This window comes from Panthera onca, chromosome D3, assembly GCF_046562875.1.
Source record: "Panthera onca isolate mPanOnc1 chromosome D3, mPanOnc1 haplotype 2, whole genome shotgun sequence".
In the NCBI taxonomy this organism is placed as follows: domain Eukaryota; kingdom Metazoa; phylum Chordata; class Mammalia; order Carnivora; family Felidae; genus Panthera; species Panthera onca.
In genome coordinates this window covers 22151367-22167551 of record NC_138350.1, presented here as the reverse complement: position 1 = coordinate 22167551, position 16185 = coordinate 22151367, and the positions used below count along the sequence as shown (strand labels likewise).

General features: G+C 51.7%; 1 protein-coding gene across 10 annotated transcripts in view; it reads left to right on the top strand.

The window, feature by feature from the left end:
- NF2 (NF2, moesin-ezrin-radixin like (MERLIN) tumor suppressor) overlaps positions 1-15954 on the top strand; it is an 80382-nt gene extending 64428 nt beyond the window's left edge. For 6 of the 10 annotated variants that reach the window (XM_060612787.3, XM_060612781.3, XM_060612782.3 and 3 more), the window contains 2 exons: positions 977-1142; positions 12993-15954. In XM_060612787.3, coding sequence (XP_060468770.1) covers positions 977-1142; positions 12993-13043 — 217 coding nt within the window. In that variant the 3' untranslated portion in view covers positions 13044-15954. Of the gene's footprint in view, positions 1-976; positions 1143-2560; positions 2620-12992 lie in introns of all 10 variants that reach the window. The other 4 variants (XM_060612784.3, XM_060612785.3, XM_060612777.3 and 1 more) reach the window with 2 other exon arrangements.
- The last annotated feature ends 231 nt before the right edge of the window (positions 15955-16185 follow it).

The following is a 16185-nucleotide window of genomic DNA, read 5'->3' as shown; positions in this document are numbered from 1 at the left end:
AGATCTGGAGTGTTTAACGAACTCACCCAGCATCACACAGCTGATGAGGGACAGAACCGGGATTCAGCTCCAAGCCCATCTGAGGGTATGTGCTTTCACCTTGTACAGTATCCTTGGAAGAGCTCTCTCGGGACAGTGCCTCTTTGGAGCTTGGGGTGAGCAACCACGAGCCTCTCCGTGGTATCTGCTGTCCAAGTTCATCTTCAAGTCTTTCTCCATTGACCAGGCATAGTAAGCATTTCGTGGTTGTGATCAGGGAGAGGCTACATCCTGTTCCGTGTTCTGCTTTTTTATAGTTTGTATTTTCTTATCACCCATGCATGTGACATTACCATCACATGACAGACTCCATATACTAGCCATGGGAATCACTACAGAATTAGCATTTATATTGCATGATTTGCCTGGCCATGACATTATAGTTGGACACTTTGAGAATGATTTCCAGATTTTCACCATTGTAGATACAGTGTATCTACCTGCAGGTGGTGGTGGGAATCTTTTTCTTCCTGATATTGGCTGAGCAAGCTTCCATTCTGTTTAGGAGATGATGTCCCAAAACAAGTAGGGATGTGGCCACGGCCTAGCAGAAGAGGTCACTTGAATAGAATCACTTAACCAAGAAGGGCCAAGACGAGGAGATGTTTTGGATGTCAGGAGTCTTGATTCATGTGTTGTTGCTTGTGCTGAATTAAAAACTATCTACTGTAACTGGTATTTGTAGAGCGCTTTCAGACAGTTTACCAGAGGGCTTTCCTACCCTTTATTTTGCTTAATTCTGACCACAGCCCTGTGATCATTAGCCCAATCTCATGGCCAAGGAAACAGATTCAGACCTGTTTAGTGATTGGCCCAGGCTCCCACGGCCTGGGAGTGTCTGAGCAGAGATGTGATGAACTCCATCCAGGCTGCAGACCCTAGATCCCATGTCTCACTGTTGCCAAAGCCATGATATACCGTGTCCTCTTGCTGGCAGAGTGGAGTACATGGAGAAGAGCAAGCATTTACAGGAGCAGCTCAATGAACTCAAGACTGAGATTGAGGCCTTGAAACTCAAAGAGAGGGAGACAGCCTTGGATATTCTGCACAACGAGAACTCTGACCGAGGTGGCACCAGCAGCAAGCACAACACCATCAAAAAGGTACCGAGTCTCCCGTCTTTCACTGATCAGGACAGTCATTAATGAAATGGAGGTTGGCATCTGGTTTCCTGAGTAGCCAAGTCATTAGACTGTTATCATTTTTTATACATACTTAGTTGAGGAAATTTTTTAACTCACGCCAGAAAGGGAATTTAATCTGCCAGTGACTGTGAACCCATTGGCTTGATGGAAGGGGAGCCTGTGTTAAAAGCTCTGATGAAATGAATCACTGTTACGAGACAGGTTTTGATCCATCATTTAGCATTAAAGCGATTCTGTCTTTTAAGCCAAGGGGAGTTCTGCCCAGGGAGCTGCCTTACTTCATGAGAAAGCAAAATGAAACAGAGGCTTTTGAGAATGGACTCTCCCTCTAGTCTTTTTGGGTTATTAAGTGGCAAGGACTATTTAAAAAATCCTGTTCTTACTTTAAAGAAACCAAATTCTGAATTTTTAACGTTTTTCATACTTAAAAGGAAGTGTCTAGAAGAACCTTAATGTTTTAAAAGATGAAACTTCATTTATGTTGCTATCAGTTTCAAATTGTTCTCTACTGATATTTTGAGCGTTCAGGTTTTAGAGAAGGTTAAATTCCATAAATATCAGCCCAAGAGTGTGCTTCTCTCTCAGACAAAGCACAAACGGCCCCTCCTGCTGGTTTGTTCCTGACTTATAGCCCAGGATCAGGCTAATACCTGTAAAAGAGGTGTCATTAAGACGAGACTGTTCATTGAGTTTAGATCATGATGGTTTACCTAAGTTTAATTTTTTACTCTTTACCTTATTCTTTAGAGTGGTCTCCCAGGTTAAGGAATATCTGTTTTCAGTAGTTAAGCTGCATCTGAAAACTCCAAGGGTTCTATAGCTACTTGCCAGTGCTAATGGGTACAGTCGGGAGCCTCAAATTCCTTCTCTGTACTCCAGTTAGTATTGGCACCGGGTAGAGAATTCCTCTTAATAGCATAGCTGAAAAGGAAAGGCCTTTCCCCATTCCACATTCTTCTTCCCTCTGGCTTCCGTTATTTACTGGGTTTAACTTCCAAAACTAAATTATTGAACAGTTAGTGAAAGGGGAGCTAAAGTGAGGCCTCAGCCAGTGAGCCGAGAGGCAAAATGATGACTGGGCCAGGGAGCCAGTCAGCCCTCGAAGGAGCTTCCTCAGGCACCCCACCCCCAACCCCCGCTCCTGTCCCCAGGCTCCTCATCTGGGCACACTGAAAGGTCTCGTCTTTGCTGTTGCTGCCGTGAGCCAGGCCCTCAGGAAAGCCGGAGGGACCTGTTTCCAGGCCATAAAAACAAATAAATGAAGTCACTTGTCACCATTTCAGGCCTGTCTGAGCATTTTGCAAATGGCACATGTGGCATTTGTTGATATCACAGGGTATGTTTTTGTTTTTCTTCATTTTATTTTGCTGGTTTAGCCTCAAGCCCAAGGCAGAAGACCTATCTGCATTTGAGCCCTCAAAGTAGGTTATCCCAGGTACTCTGTATGTGGTGATGGTACTACCCTCTGTGATACTAACCCATGCATGAGCTTGCCTGTCTCTGTCCCTGGGCCATGCTGAGCCCTCCCGAGGGCAGGTGGCACTGGGTACTGGCCGCAGCATGCTTTGAGTCTGAGAGCAGGCGTCCGCCCTGTGGGGCCAGACCAACCTCCGGGGGTTCAGAAGGCTGCCTCGTTCTGAAGAGCATGTCATGGGGCTGTAGGACCAGCTGTCCATCACATTTTGTGTCATCGTTGGGCTGGGGATGGTCATGGCTTCTCGTCCAGTGAGGTCTGTCTAAAATCTTTTGTCTCAGTGGCATAGTCCTTAGATAAATAGCTCTAGCATGGAAATGGGATAGATCTGGGTGTCTTTAACTCAAGATCAAGACCTTTCATGTGGTGACAGCTTCTGAAGACCCATGGTCATACCTGGTCGCAGAATGAAGGGGCTGTCCTCACTCACTCATTTGCCTTTAGAGCCTCCCCTTTCTGTACACATCCACTTTCTTTCCAAGTCAAGCAAACCAACAGTACAGCAGTCTGATCTGTAGCCCATCTAAGTGGACCACCATCTATCTGTCTGTCGGTGCTCTGAAGACTGTCTCTGCTCAGCTCCTCCACAGCCTGGGGCAGAGTTGTGGTCAGCATGAACTCACATTGGGACAGTCGCTGGCACCCAATAGATGAGCAGTCAGTGGTTGTTGAGTGAATTAATGGAATGATTGCTGCTTTCCTTCTGTGATAGTTCATCATCCTCCCAACATGCCTCGGCAGCAGGGAGAATTTATTATGCCCAGTAATAACATAACATCCTGCCTCTGCTCCTTACCTAATCCCTAGCGGTATGCCAGCCAGTGGGCCCACCGACACCTGACAGTCGCGTAGGATGTGTCCTTTGGTGTCCTCGCCACAGTTTCTGCTGTTAGAATAAAATAAGCTCACTGGAAGCTTTCTACCAAAAAGTGAGATCTGGCATAAGATAGACCTTATTTGTGGTTGTTATCCAAGCAAGAGAGGTTAGCTATTAAAGTCCCAGATGGATCTCATTATAAGATGGATTCTGTCTGTCAGTGGTTCCAAGAGCCCATAGCATGAACCCCAATTTGTGTGTGACACTTTTATTTAGTGGGCTCCTATTTCTTCAGCTTTCATACCACACATTGGCATCAAACGCCCTGACACCAAGCAGCGCGTGCTCTGAGCAGTGCAGTATGACCAACGCTGGAGTTGGGCAGGCCAGGGGGATCATCTGTCCAAGTGGTGACCCCACGGTGCCCAGAGGACCCTGGGGTGGATCCACTTTGGTTTCCTGGACTTTGTGACTAGCACAGGGTCCAGCAGAAAAATCCCTTTTTGTGTCAGCCTGTGCTGTTAGGCATTCCTGCATATGACCATACCATTCCACCTTGATACGATTTCATCTGTCTTTTTCTGTAATGATTCAGAATGTTTTGATTCTTCAGGGACCTGATTTTGACCGCCAGTTCTCACTGAGCTCTTATTATAGACAAATGAGGTTTGATTTGCAGTCAGATTTGTACTGCTCCGAGGACATTTACAGAAGTCTTTTTTTTTTTTTTTTTTTTAATGTCTTGATGTGAACTTGTTTTCAAAGCAGGCTGCCAGATTCCAGTTAATCAAGAATTCTGATTACTCAAGGGTTAACAGAAGAATGGGCTTGGCTTTTAATAATAGCTGGACTTATCTCAGCATTACTAGATTAAATAGTGGCAGTTTTTGCTACACTTCACGTTTGATTCTCTTTCCATTTTCTGGACTTTGCTGGTCCCTGGGGCTAGTGACTAAGCCTGATGAGTAGCCACCTGCCTGTGCTGGGGTAGCCCTGGGGCTGTGCCTACTGTAGTCTGGGCCAAAGTAAGCCTAGTAAAGAGAAACACCACTGTGGGCTTTGGAAGTTTGGGCACCTAGAGTGTGAAGGTCAGAGCTCCATCTACAAAGTCTAGGACGAGAAATGCAGAGACTGGTGGTGACCTGGAGAGCTTCCAGTGTCCTGAGAGCCCATTAATCTTGGTTCAAACCAGGCTGCATTGATTTTTGTTTTGTTTTTAATGTTTTCTGATCATAGATTTCTTCAAGAAAAGAATGGTTCTACCTACCTCCCACAACGCAGGCATGTTCCTTCTCCTCACCTTCAGTACTTTCCTGCCTCACTGTGAGGTCCCAGTGTCCTCTCCACAGTACTCTCACTTAAGCTAATTCCAGGGATTACCCTTGGGTTCAGGGCTTAGTTATCATGTTCCCTTGGGAATGCCAAGAGGCTGTCCCGTCTGGCTAACCGAGGTTACCACTACTCTGCTGCTCGTTTTCTCTGTAACTCTTACTTTCTCTTAATGCCCAGTGTCCTCACCTGTAAAAAGTGAACAAAACAGTTCTTAACCCCCAGGATTGTTAGGAGGATTAAAAGAGGTAACACACCTCTTTTACACAGGAAGAGCTCAGCAAAGAGTTTCCATGAGTTTGGAGGTAAAAACTTGGAAAAAGCCAGAATTAACGTCACTGGTTCCTTTGCTATCCGATTTGAGTTTGCAAGGGTATATTTTGTTCCTCCTGCCAATCTTAACTGCCCACATTTCCACTGCGCTCCCCCCCCCCCCCGCCCGCCATTGATAATCAGTGCAGCTGGTTTGGCATTTGCATGTGACTCAGAGTGGCACCTAGTTGTCAAGAGTCGCTCTTGAGAACCTAGATTCATTTCATTCTCAGGGGGAGCGACAGCAACACATACTTCTGGCCTCCGAGTCTTTTGAGTGAGGGAGTGAGGTCCGGCAGTGAGGCTGGAGTGAAGGGGACACAGGTGCCGTGGGCTTAAGAGCCACAGTGCCGAGGAGGTGAGCTGTGGCCGGCTATGCCGCACACTTTGGAGGTGAAGATGCAGTGCCAGAGCTTGTACATTTCGGGGTCTTGCTCTCATCCCCTCTCAGGGGACAGCTTTCACTCCCCGATCCTGAGCTGGTCTGAGTGCCAGCAAACTTGTCATCATTTTTGTGCCCATGATCTCCAGGGGAGCACAGGGTTTCAAGGGAAATCGACAGAGGACAAATCATGAGGATCGTGGAGCTTAGAAAGTTTATTTTATTAGTAAATGGTTTGAGCCATCAAGGTCCAGCTGTGGTTTCCGCTGGTGGAGGAACAGGAATGAGTAGCCTTGACAGTTCTCTGAAGCTCTAGCTGCCGCTTGGATCCAGAAGACATAAAAGTCCAATGTCATCTTCAATTTGCACTGACTCCCCTTGGAGATGCAGGGCTGGCGAAGTGAAGTAGAACACTTAGAACACCAGGGAAGTGATAAATCACAGGGCAGGATTGAGTATGCATGAAAGGCTTCTCCCACAATTAAAACCAACGGCCAGAGCCTCCCTGGTGACCTCTGGTCGCCCGCCTCAAAGAGGGCTCTGGTTAGTTTCTGATGCTTGTGTGTGGTTAATGTGTTCAGCCCTTCCGTGACCCTGGTCACTGGACCTGAGCTGGCAGTTGGCTCTGCCTGCTTTGGAAACTGGGCATCGTCTGGTGCGGCATCCTCTGCCCTGACTTAAAGGCAGCGTGCACTGGCTCCCAGCTCCAGAACCTTTCTTTTGTTGCTGTTGAAGGGTGGCAGAGGCAGGAGGGGGGAGGAGAAGAACGGGGGAATGGGAGTGGGGTGGGAGCAAGGATTAGCAAGGAGCAGCAGCACTCAGGTGTGGATAGCAAACTCGTGGAAGAGATTGCAATGACGAACTCTTCCCTGCTCTGTGGGAAGCACAGCGAAAGCATTGGGAAGCACAGCCTGGTCTCCAGGAGCCTGCTCTTCCTGGATGCGATGCCTGGGCTCATCCCCGAAGGCCACTCTTACCTTAACACGTGCACCAGCTAGATGTCCAGGTGCCTCTCAACTGGGGAGGGCTTACCATTCTCTTGCTTGTTTCTGGTAGCTCTCTAGATAGAAGATTCTGCCAGCCTCTTTTCCGAAAGACCACGACCTAGTTCCTCTTCTTGGTTGGGAGACTTTACCCAGTCAAGCAGTTGCCCTTTGGGGAGGCGTTGAAGATCGTACAAAACCTGCTTTGCCCTCTTAGGATGTTTTACAACCATTTGGAAGTGCCTGGGGACATTATTGGGCCTTATTTGATGCAGTAAAACATCCCATTTGGTCCCTCAGCACTGAAGATGTGTTTCAGTGCAGCCTTCCTCCGGCACCTGATTTGTTACTGCAACAGTGGGAGGGAAGAGATGGGATGCAAACTCATTCTGCGGGCTCGAGGTTCTGTTCTTATGATCCTTGCTGTGATTTCCCTTCTGATATTGGCAATTTGAAAATGACATCAGTGTGTCTGCACCTTTTTGCTAAGGTACTCAGTGCTCAGAGAACTCTGTAGCTATGAGTTCGTCTCTACCTGCCCAGTGAAGTGAATCAGACTGATTAGTCCATTTTCCAGGTAGAAGGACGGAGTAGCAAAGGCCCCTGCCAGCATCTCACGGGCAGCTCAAGACACAGGCACACACCAGTTGCCAGGCATCTTCCTACTTTAGGTCCCTAAAAGATTAATATACAAAAGAGACCCTCTGGGCTTTCCCTGAATTGAGTTCATTAATTGGGATGGACTTGGCCTTTCCTCCCACCCCTGCTTAGGGATAAGTGTGCACACAGCTCTCTCCCCGTACACATCACCAGATGGCATTTGGGTGCAAGCCGTCACTAGCAAGACGGCAGAAGGGCTTAATCTGGCCAGTGTACAGCAACTATCCCCCTTCACTGGCCTGCCCCCTCCTTGGCTCTGATTTGGAAGGGGGGATGTTGATCACACCCTAAACCAAAGATTATGTTGGAATTTGCTGCTGCTGATTTGGCTGTCACCTTTCTGCTCCAGAGTTGGCTTTCTCCTGGTGGATCCCAGCGCCAGAGAATCCGCATGTCCTTTTGAATCCGTGCCCTCCCCCGCTCCTTCATTTTTGATATGTAGTGGCGGAAAGGAGGTGTAACATGATTTTAGGGCTTGCATTTCAATTCCGCTGCATTTTTATGGGACAAGCAGTCTCAGCGCCTGGAGTTATTAGGTTAGTATCTAAAATGGGTTCAGCACTGTGGGTCTTATTGTTTAAAATGAATTAGACGGCCCCCCTCCCACCTTCCTTTCTCCTCCCTCGGGATGAGTGGATTGAGGCAAGGCCCCCAGAGACTAGTTGGAGGAATCCTGGCGCTCTGATTAGTTTTGTTCTCCCAGCTTAATTGTAGAGCTTCCTTTCTCTTGTCATTGATAGCCCAAGTGGCTCTGTGTCCTGCCCACCCCCACGCCACCCCTTTTTGCTTTAGGAACAAGTTTATCACAATGCGGCCTTGTGAATCAATTTTCTCTATGTGCTGATGAAAGTGTAATTCATTCTTAATCAAGCAGCCTTGCTGCTGCAGGCTCTGTGCCGGAATACATTTAGTTACCCTCCCATCACTTTGGGAAATGATTCCCCCAAAAGGACTTTTAGAGGAGAGCTGGAAGGAGAGTTGGCAGCCAGCCTGGTGCTGTCTTTTTCCAGCAGGGGGCACTCTTGAGAATGATGCTGGAGGATCCTTTGTAGCTGGCCACATTCCCCACTGCCCCCCAGCCGGGAGGGATTGGGGAGCCTGGTGCTTGTCACAGGTGCCTTCCAGGCTTGCTGTCTCTAGACCCTGGAGCCATTTCTTAGGACTGGGCAGGTGCCAGATCGTTGTGTCTTGATGGGCTGCCTGAAACGCTTGCCCAGTGAGCAGGAGCCGGTTGAACCTGCGTATGGCGTGCAGGCCTGGGTTAGGTCCTGTGTAGGCTTGAGAGGAGCCAGCCTCCTGCCTTTTTAAGGAGACAGATATGTCTCCCGGATCTGAACTGGTTGAGATTGGATGGATGTGCCCATGTGGTCACACCACACACAGTTGTGATAGCTCGAAGAGGTGTAGCTCTGCCAAGTAGCTCCCTCTCCTGCCCTTTCACAGCCTGGTGGCTGTCACAGACAACTGGCAGTTTGATGGACAAATGCGCAGGAGGAGAGGTGACTGCCAGGCTTGTGGCTGTTGATGCTGGGCAGGATGAAGGGGCCAGGCCCAACAGGTGGATCGGAGCCCCTCGTAAGATAAAGACCAAGCTGTATAGATCTGCAGCAGAGAAAGCAAAGGAAGTTTGTCTCCTCAGAAAGGAATTGGATTAGTGACAGACTTGAACAGCCGGTTCAGTCGAGAGAACTTAATTCCTCCTGTATTATTCACACGGCTGATTTTAATCAGATGTGAAGAGACAGCTGGAAGAGAGAAGCGGGTCAGCCCAGTGCCTGGTGAGGAAACTTCATGTTCTTTTAGTCATCTTTAGGGAACTGGCAAGAGCACTGCAGGATGGAGGCTTTGTGCAGGGCCTCTGTGGTTTATGGCTTCCCGAAGGAGCTGGCGGGACTGCCGGGAGCCCCAGGGTTGGCCCTTGTCTGGATTCAGTGTGAGTTTTGAGCGGTGCGTGGCAGACACAGTCACTAGTCGTGTCCAGGCAGAGCTCTAGCTGTTTGTCCTTAGAAGGAATCAGAAAGGTGGACCAGATTCAGCAGGTCCCAGAATGATGTAGCCATTGTCTGCAAGGCCCTGCTTGTCTCTCCACGTCCCAGGCTTTTTCGCTTCACCACCTACTTAAATTCAGAGGAGACCTTTTCTCCGACAAGCTTGGAGATAGGCCATGGCAGTGTAGTCCCCCCCCCGCCCCCATGGCAGTGTAGGACCCCACACCATGTGCCCTCGGGGAATTCCCCTTTGTTCCCAGAGGTGCTGCCTCCCCCACCCGGCAAGTCGGGCCAGAGGGAGCAGAGGGTTATTGTCATTGTCGATCATCAAACAGAGTGCAGGGTTGGGGGGGGGGGGGGACTGGGGAGACTGGCTTCAGTTCTCACAGTGTGACCTGCAGGAGGTGAGGGCCTTCGTCAGGCCATCTCCATGGCACCTTTGCTGTGCTGTGAGCAGATAGCCGGGCCTGTCGCTGAGCAAGAAGGCAGACCAAACACTGACACGGGTTCGTACACCTTAAAGCATGGGAGGGCGGCAGGGAAACCAGGACACTTGTTAGCTGATTTTCATGAGCACACAAAGACCCACAGAGCCAGTTTGTTTTATGAAGGGCTCGCTTTGTGCCATTTCCTCTGAGCCTTCCCCTTCTCTCTTAGGAATACCCCTGCCTGTAGCTGTACTGTAACTGTGACAGTTAGTGAGCTTTCTAGAAACAGCAGGTGGTGACAGATCCCACAGGTGAGAGGAGCCAGGCTGAAGGCAGCTTGACAGATGCTATTGGCAGTGCCCTGGGGGTCCTCCTGACCTCTGCCCCTGGGTTTCTGAGTTCTCGCCCAGTGCAGACCCTCCTCTCACCGCCTGCTTCCCCCACCCGCCTTCCTGCACGAGCACAGGGAGAGCTGGCTGGCTCCAGAGGAGGACATCTTGATATCTAAGATAAAGGATGCTGCTGAGGGGGGGAGCAGGCAGAGGCCATGGTGGGAACTGGAAGGGTTCCAGCCGCAGACAGTGCACTTGTGCAATAATTTCCCCTGACAGCAGGGTCCCTAATGGAATTAGGACCGCCAGGAATTACACAGTAAAGGTAAAAGGCAGGGGCAGTGGTAGCCAGATCCGCCTGTGGGCCACAGCGGGAGGCTCCCAGTGTCCTCAGCGTCCACGGTCACGTCAGCCACCTCTGTCTGGTGGGTCTGCCTGTTCCTGTAGCAGCCTGGTGCCTTATGGAGGATTGTGGTACTCTTTCCTCTTGCCGAGGCCACATGTCTGCGGTGCTTTCCTACTTCTACATGGCCAGAGTATTTGACTTTGCTCCAAACCTTTCCTCGGGCTGGGATACCACTTGTGCTCTTGTGAGATAAGAGGTCAGGCTGAGCCCCTGTCGTGCAGCGTGGGGTGGGGTGGGGATCCAGGGAAGCATCTTGCCCACCCGAAGAGGGCTTTGCATCCCAACAAACACATGCTTGAATAACTGGAATCTGGCACTGCCAGAGCTGCCAAAACCTTCCCCTGGCACCTCGAGGGGACAGCCAGCACGCAGCTTGGGTAGAGGATCCAGGAATTCTTGGAGCCAACACTGTACAAATGGGCAGAAGGCTCTCAGAGGCCCCCACAGCCTGGGCTTCCTGCCTGGGGAAGTGGCCAGGCCTCTCGGGGCCATCCTCTCGCCCTGCCTTGGAGGCCACGAAGGCCAGCACAGTGCATGCCCCTGCCTTCTGTACCCCCTCTAGCCTACACTCTGCCCTGCGCCCCCACTGGAAGGAGAGGAGCCAAAGCTGGGGTTAGGGGAAGAAATGTGATGCTGCGATTGGTGCTAACAGCTGTTGGGTTCTCCGTGAGCATCAGGCTTGGTGCTGACTGCTTCCCAGTGCTTCCCAGTTACCCTGCGTGTCCCCCTGTGAGGAAGGGGTGCCATTGGCCCGCTTCACCGTAGGGAACTGAGGCCACAGTGAGTGAGTGACCTGCCCAGGACCATCCAACTGGTCAGCGGCCTTAGGTCAGACAGCCTGGCTGGAGCTGTCTGTGACTCAGTGTGTGGAAGGGCTGTGGGCATCTCCCTGTCCCCTGTTGGTGCCTCGTCCCCCCGAGGAGCCAGCCAGAGGTCTTCTCCGGGAGCGTGGAAGAAATCTAAGTGGAGACATTGGGTTTCACACCTTTTGATTTAAACTCTCCAGCAAGAGGATTTTGTCTCAGTGATTCTTAGGTTCTCTTTCTTTCCCGGTTAACATCATGAGTCCCATTATCACAGAGCACATAACCCGCAGCCGTTCTCCTCTGACTGCATTTAGGGAGAAACCCATCCAGACTTGGCTCCCTTCTAGAGGGAGTTCCATTTAAGCAAAGAAATGAAAGCTCTCTCCATTCCCATTAGAGCTGGGCTTTCCAGAGGGCTTCTGAAATTGGTTCCACTGACAGCCCAGACGCGTCCCTGCACTCAGCTTGTTAGTCAGGAACTTCAAGGCCACAAGATTTGGCAGGGTTTAAAGAGCCAGCTCTCAAGCTGTCTCATTTGAGCACACTGACGCCGCCTGTGTTTGATGGAGAAGGGATTGGTTTTGAGCTTCCCTCCCCCACCCTTTAGAGAGGCAAGATGGTACCAAGGACTTTTCAGATTTAGAGACTGCCAGAGGTCCAGGGAATGGGCCAGACCATCCAACCCACTTCCATGGTTTAACTCCAGAGGAAAGAGGCTCAGAGAAGTCAAGGGTGTCCACTGAGGCCACACAGCGAGCTGGTGACAGAAAAGAATTAGTGTCCGGGCCTTCTTAGCCTCGTGTGGAGCTCTTGCCTTTCCCATGCATCACACCATTTCCTTAAGAGCCTACATCTTACTCATTCAACAAACATTGTTTGAGCTGCTACTAGGTGTGAAGCAGTAAGCTAAGTGGGTTTGGGGGATATGAAGATGAACACTATGTGCTCTGTGTCCACCTTCCCTGAAAACCCTCCTTTATGAAGTCCAGGAGCTGGATGTGGAATACACAGTCTCACCCAAACTGGTGATTTCCGGAGGGGGAGCAGGTGCTGGAAAGTGTCCGTGCCAAATGCTTCTGTTTGGGGAGATCCTGGGAAGTGGCCTACAGAGTCTCAGGGGCTGAGGGTTCAGCAATTCCGGAGGGTCACAGATTCTAGTGCCTTTTCTACCATGCCAAGAGCTCAACCCCTGATCCTGTCTGTCTGCATCTTCCCAGCCCTGTGCTTCTTAGGGCAGCATCCTTCCTGGGAAGGCCTTAAGTTTCCAGACAGAGGACTGCCCCTTGGGGACTGCCCCCCTTGCCTGAACCAGCCCCAACCAGAAAGCTCATTGCCTCCCAGCTTGTAGATGCAAACCCCCTGTGAGCTGCCAGGTCATGGGCAAGTCTGCTATAGGGCCACCTGGGGAGCCAGGAGTGGGAGGGACACTCCCCTCCTTGTCTGACACAGGCCTGCCTTGCCTGAGACTTGTGTTGCCAAGCCGGTCCTCTGAGCCCTGGAGAGGACGAGCATCCCAGGCTGGCGCCACTGCAGACGGAGCCCCACAGAAGCATCTTAGACACTCTCGTAGACGAGAATGTGAGAATCTCTTATAGTGTCCAGGGAGCTCCTGCCCTCTGTGAAAAGATGATGTTGATGACATTTTCCTGCTGACATGCTTCTGTCCACCAGCCATCCCTCCTGGCATGTCCTCATTTGTCACTTCCTAATTTGAGTTCTTGGGCAAATCTGGAAACTTATTTGGGATTGGCCGCCAGCTCCTTGAACATCTATCTGAGCAGCCTTCCCTTCCACTCCAAACCAGCCCTGAGGTTAGTCCCCAAGGCGGGATGGCACCTGTCATAAAAGCAGAAATCCAGCACCCTTCAACTTCTTCTCTGCTTCCTTGCAGCTCACCTTGCAGAGCGCCAAGTCCCGAGTGGCCTTCTTTGAAGAGCTCTAGCAGGTGCCCAGCCAGCCCAGGATCTGCCACACCTGCTGCTCCCGGCACCAGAGGGATGGGTCAGACACCGTGGGAGTCATCATAGGTGGGCTGGCTGGGGGCTTCCATGGGAGCTCTGGAACTTTTCCCAGCTGAGTGGAGAGCCCAGCCCCCTTCATGTGCAATTGCCTTGAAATGTGACCTGCAGAGAGCTCTCTCGTGGGGTTCTAGTTCATTTTAAACATTTTAAAGAAGTATTTGTCTTTCCTCATCTAATGTGGGGTTCCAAACTTCCTTTGTCAAAGGCACCCTGGGGTCTGTGTCTCACTGTCCAGTGCTGACCTCCCGAGCCCCGGGGAGTGAAGTGTGCAGGAGCCCTGGAGACAGGGAGCCTGGTGCCACCGCCCCCACCCCACCCTGGCTCCAGAACGTTCATCTCCTCCACTGGTGAGGAACTGGCACGCAAAGAAGTGTGGCCCACCCGAGCGCAGGCCCAGAGCGGCCTGCCTGCCAGCCTGCCTGCTACATATCGTCGGTGAGCTGGCCTGTGGCTCCTGACAAGCCACGCGATGTGTCCTCAGCCCGCACCACCCCCACCCCCACCCCCCCCACACCCCCCAGCCTGAGGCTGCGCTCTGGCTGCCAGCTGGTGGAGAATGGGAAAGGCAGCTGTGACTAGGGGAAGACTTTAGGCAGGAGCTGTGATGAGGGGTCAGCTGCCAGCAGAGGGGCCGGGGGCCCAGCAGAACTGAGTAGGAATCTGCTCCATACAGAACACTCGCTGCCTTCCTCTTGCCACCACAGACCAGGGTTCGAGAGGCAGGCAGGAGCTGCGTGTCTTTCTCCCCGCCCTTCAGCCTTAGTCTCTCCTGCCTGTGGCGGGCCATGGGGGGACTCCCCGGTCACGCTGTAGTCAGCACCTGGTAGCCTGGCTGGGACTCTGTGGCCCCACAGGTACTTCTCACTGTGGCCTCAGTCTGTGTTGCTGCCTGAATCACCTTTCCTCCTGGGCCATATGCCAGCAAGCCCTTCCTTAGCCTTGACTGTACCGGGCCTCCTTTGGGTGTTGCCCTTTAGGGGCAGACAGCCCTTTATTTTTTTTCCCCCTTGGGCCATGTGGGGTCCCGTGTGCCCCTCCCAGCACAAGCCAGATGCACAAGCCAGGTGTCCACTCACCATTGGTGCTCTGCACCTGCTGGTGCACAGCCCCCTTCCACTCGGGCGGCAGCGGGTCACGGAGCCACTCCCATAGCACCACGCTCCTTCGTTTGGGGCCACTTTCTTGCCCTTCCTTTTCTCCATGGTTTGGTGGTGCTGCTGTGACCTGCCAGCCATTCGGATCCTTCCAGTGGGGCTGTTATGCAGAGCAGGAGATAAAGTCGGAACCAGTGAAAAGAGGCTTATTAAGTGAGGACACGTGAGGGCCTGGAGATGTCCTGAGAGCAGAGGTGTCTCTGGCAATCCTATGTGGTTTTGAGAAACTTAGAAGCTCACGGAGATCCTGCCTTTTTTCCACGGTCAGGCTGACCTAACGGTGTCCCGGGCTGGCCAACCCCCTTTTGGGCCCCCTTGCCCTGAGGAAGCCAGCCCTGTGTGTCACTCAAACCCCTTAGGATATACAGGGTGGGACTCCACATCTGGATGCTCAGTGTAGATGGCTGTGGCTGAGAGAGTTTCCTTATGTCTCTCTGTCCCTCAAAAGCCTCTTCCCCTGAGATGCAGTCACAGTGAGGGGAGTCCTAAGGCATCTGTAATGTAGGGCCTGGCTCTTGTGTTGAGGCTTTGTCTCCCCAGGCACACCACCCATCCCTGAATTTCCATGACGAGTTACTTTCCTCCTGACCTGTAAATTTAATCTGTAACAGTGGCTGTGGGCACAGGAGCATGGTGGTGGTTTATATAAATGTTGTCGGGCTTTGTTTTTTTTTTATTATTTAACTGCTGTGTGTGTGTTCCAAGTCCGGGAAATGCCGAGCCATGTGGCCACGAGGGAGCCAGCTGGCATCTGAGCTGTGGCAGGAGCACCGTCGGGCCCGAGAGCCGACTCAGGAGGGCCAGCAGAGCCTCGCTCCTCCAGGAACACTTCAGCTCTCCTTGGAGGCGGGAGCTGGCGCGTACCTCCCAAAGACGGGTAGGCGGAGAGGATGGTGGCCTTTAGAAAAGTCCTGCGCCACAGTGGAAGGAAACAGAATAAAAGAGGAGCTTGGTTTTCAGGGACTTGTGCTGAGGCTCAGGTGACTGTGTTCTTTTCAAGCGAACATTTTTAGGGCATGGAGCTTATCAAGTCAGGAAGCCTCCACTGAGGGCATGGCCTGGCCACAATTATTTCATTACAAGCGCTTCTGATGGTTCTTGGGCTGCCCAGCTGGTGACACTCCGTAAGGCTGGGGTGTTGGCCCTTAGCGGTTCTGTCTACACAGACAGACCTGACCGTTCGCCCTGACCGAGGCCCCACGTCAGCCCCAGCAGCGCTCTGACCTGTGACATCAGCTCAGTTATTCATGTACCCACCAGGCCCCGCTAGACAATACCCCATGGCATTACATAACACTTCTTAAGTGACTGTTTTGTAAGCTTGGGGACAAGCTTCTCTCTCCCTCTTTTCTCTTTCAAATCAAAACAGCAAATCCAGAGTCTGACAACCAGGACGGTGACTAAGTGTTGCTCGCTGACAGGGCTAGGGCCTTGCAGCCCCCGGAGGGTCCACCTCAGTGGGGAGACAGCCTCTTCCAGCTGCCCTGGGGCCAGGCAAGCCCCTCGTGGGCTTCCAAAGAAGCTCCATCCGTTTTCAAAGATGTCAAACCTCACTTGTTCCAGTGGGGCCTGGGTCTTGCCTCCTGTCAGGGCCAGACCATGGAAGGCTATTTTCTATTCCGGGGATTGTTGTAATTTAAATGATTGTTGTAATAAAAATTCTAAGCTGTCAAAAGTGTCTTGGGCTTCCTTGGTTTGCTTGATGCCCTAGTCACTGAGGCAGCAAGCTGGGCTGGGTGGTAGGGCCGACTCTTGGGGGCTCTGAGGAGACGGGACCTCCGCCCTCCCTGACTGCCCAGCACCCCAACTCCGGCCCCGTGTCACTGGTGATAGAAGGATCACCTTTTCCAGGCCGATGATAGTACCCCTTACTCTACCTTCACCTGGGAACGCTCTTCCTTTGTCCTGT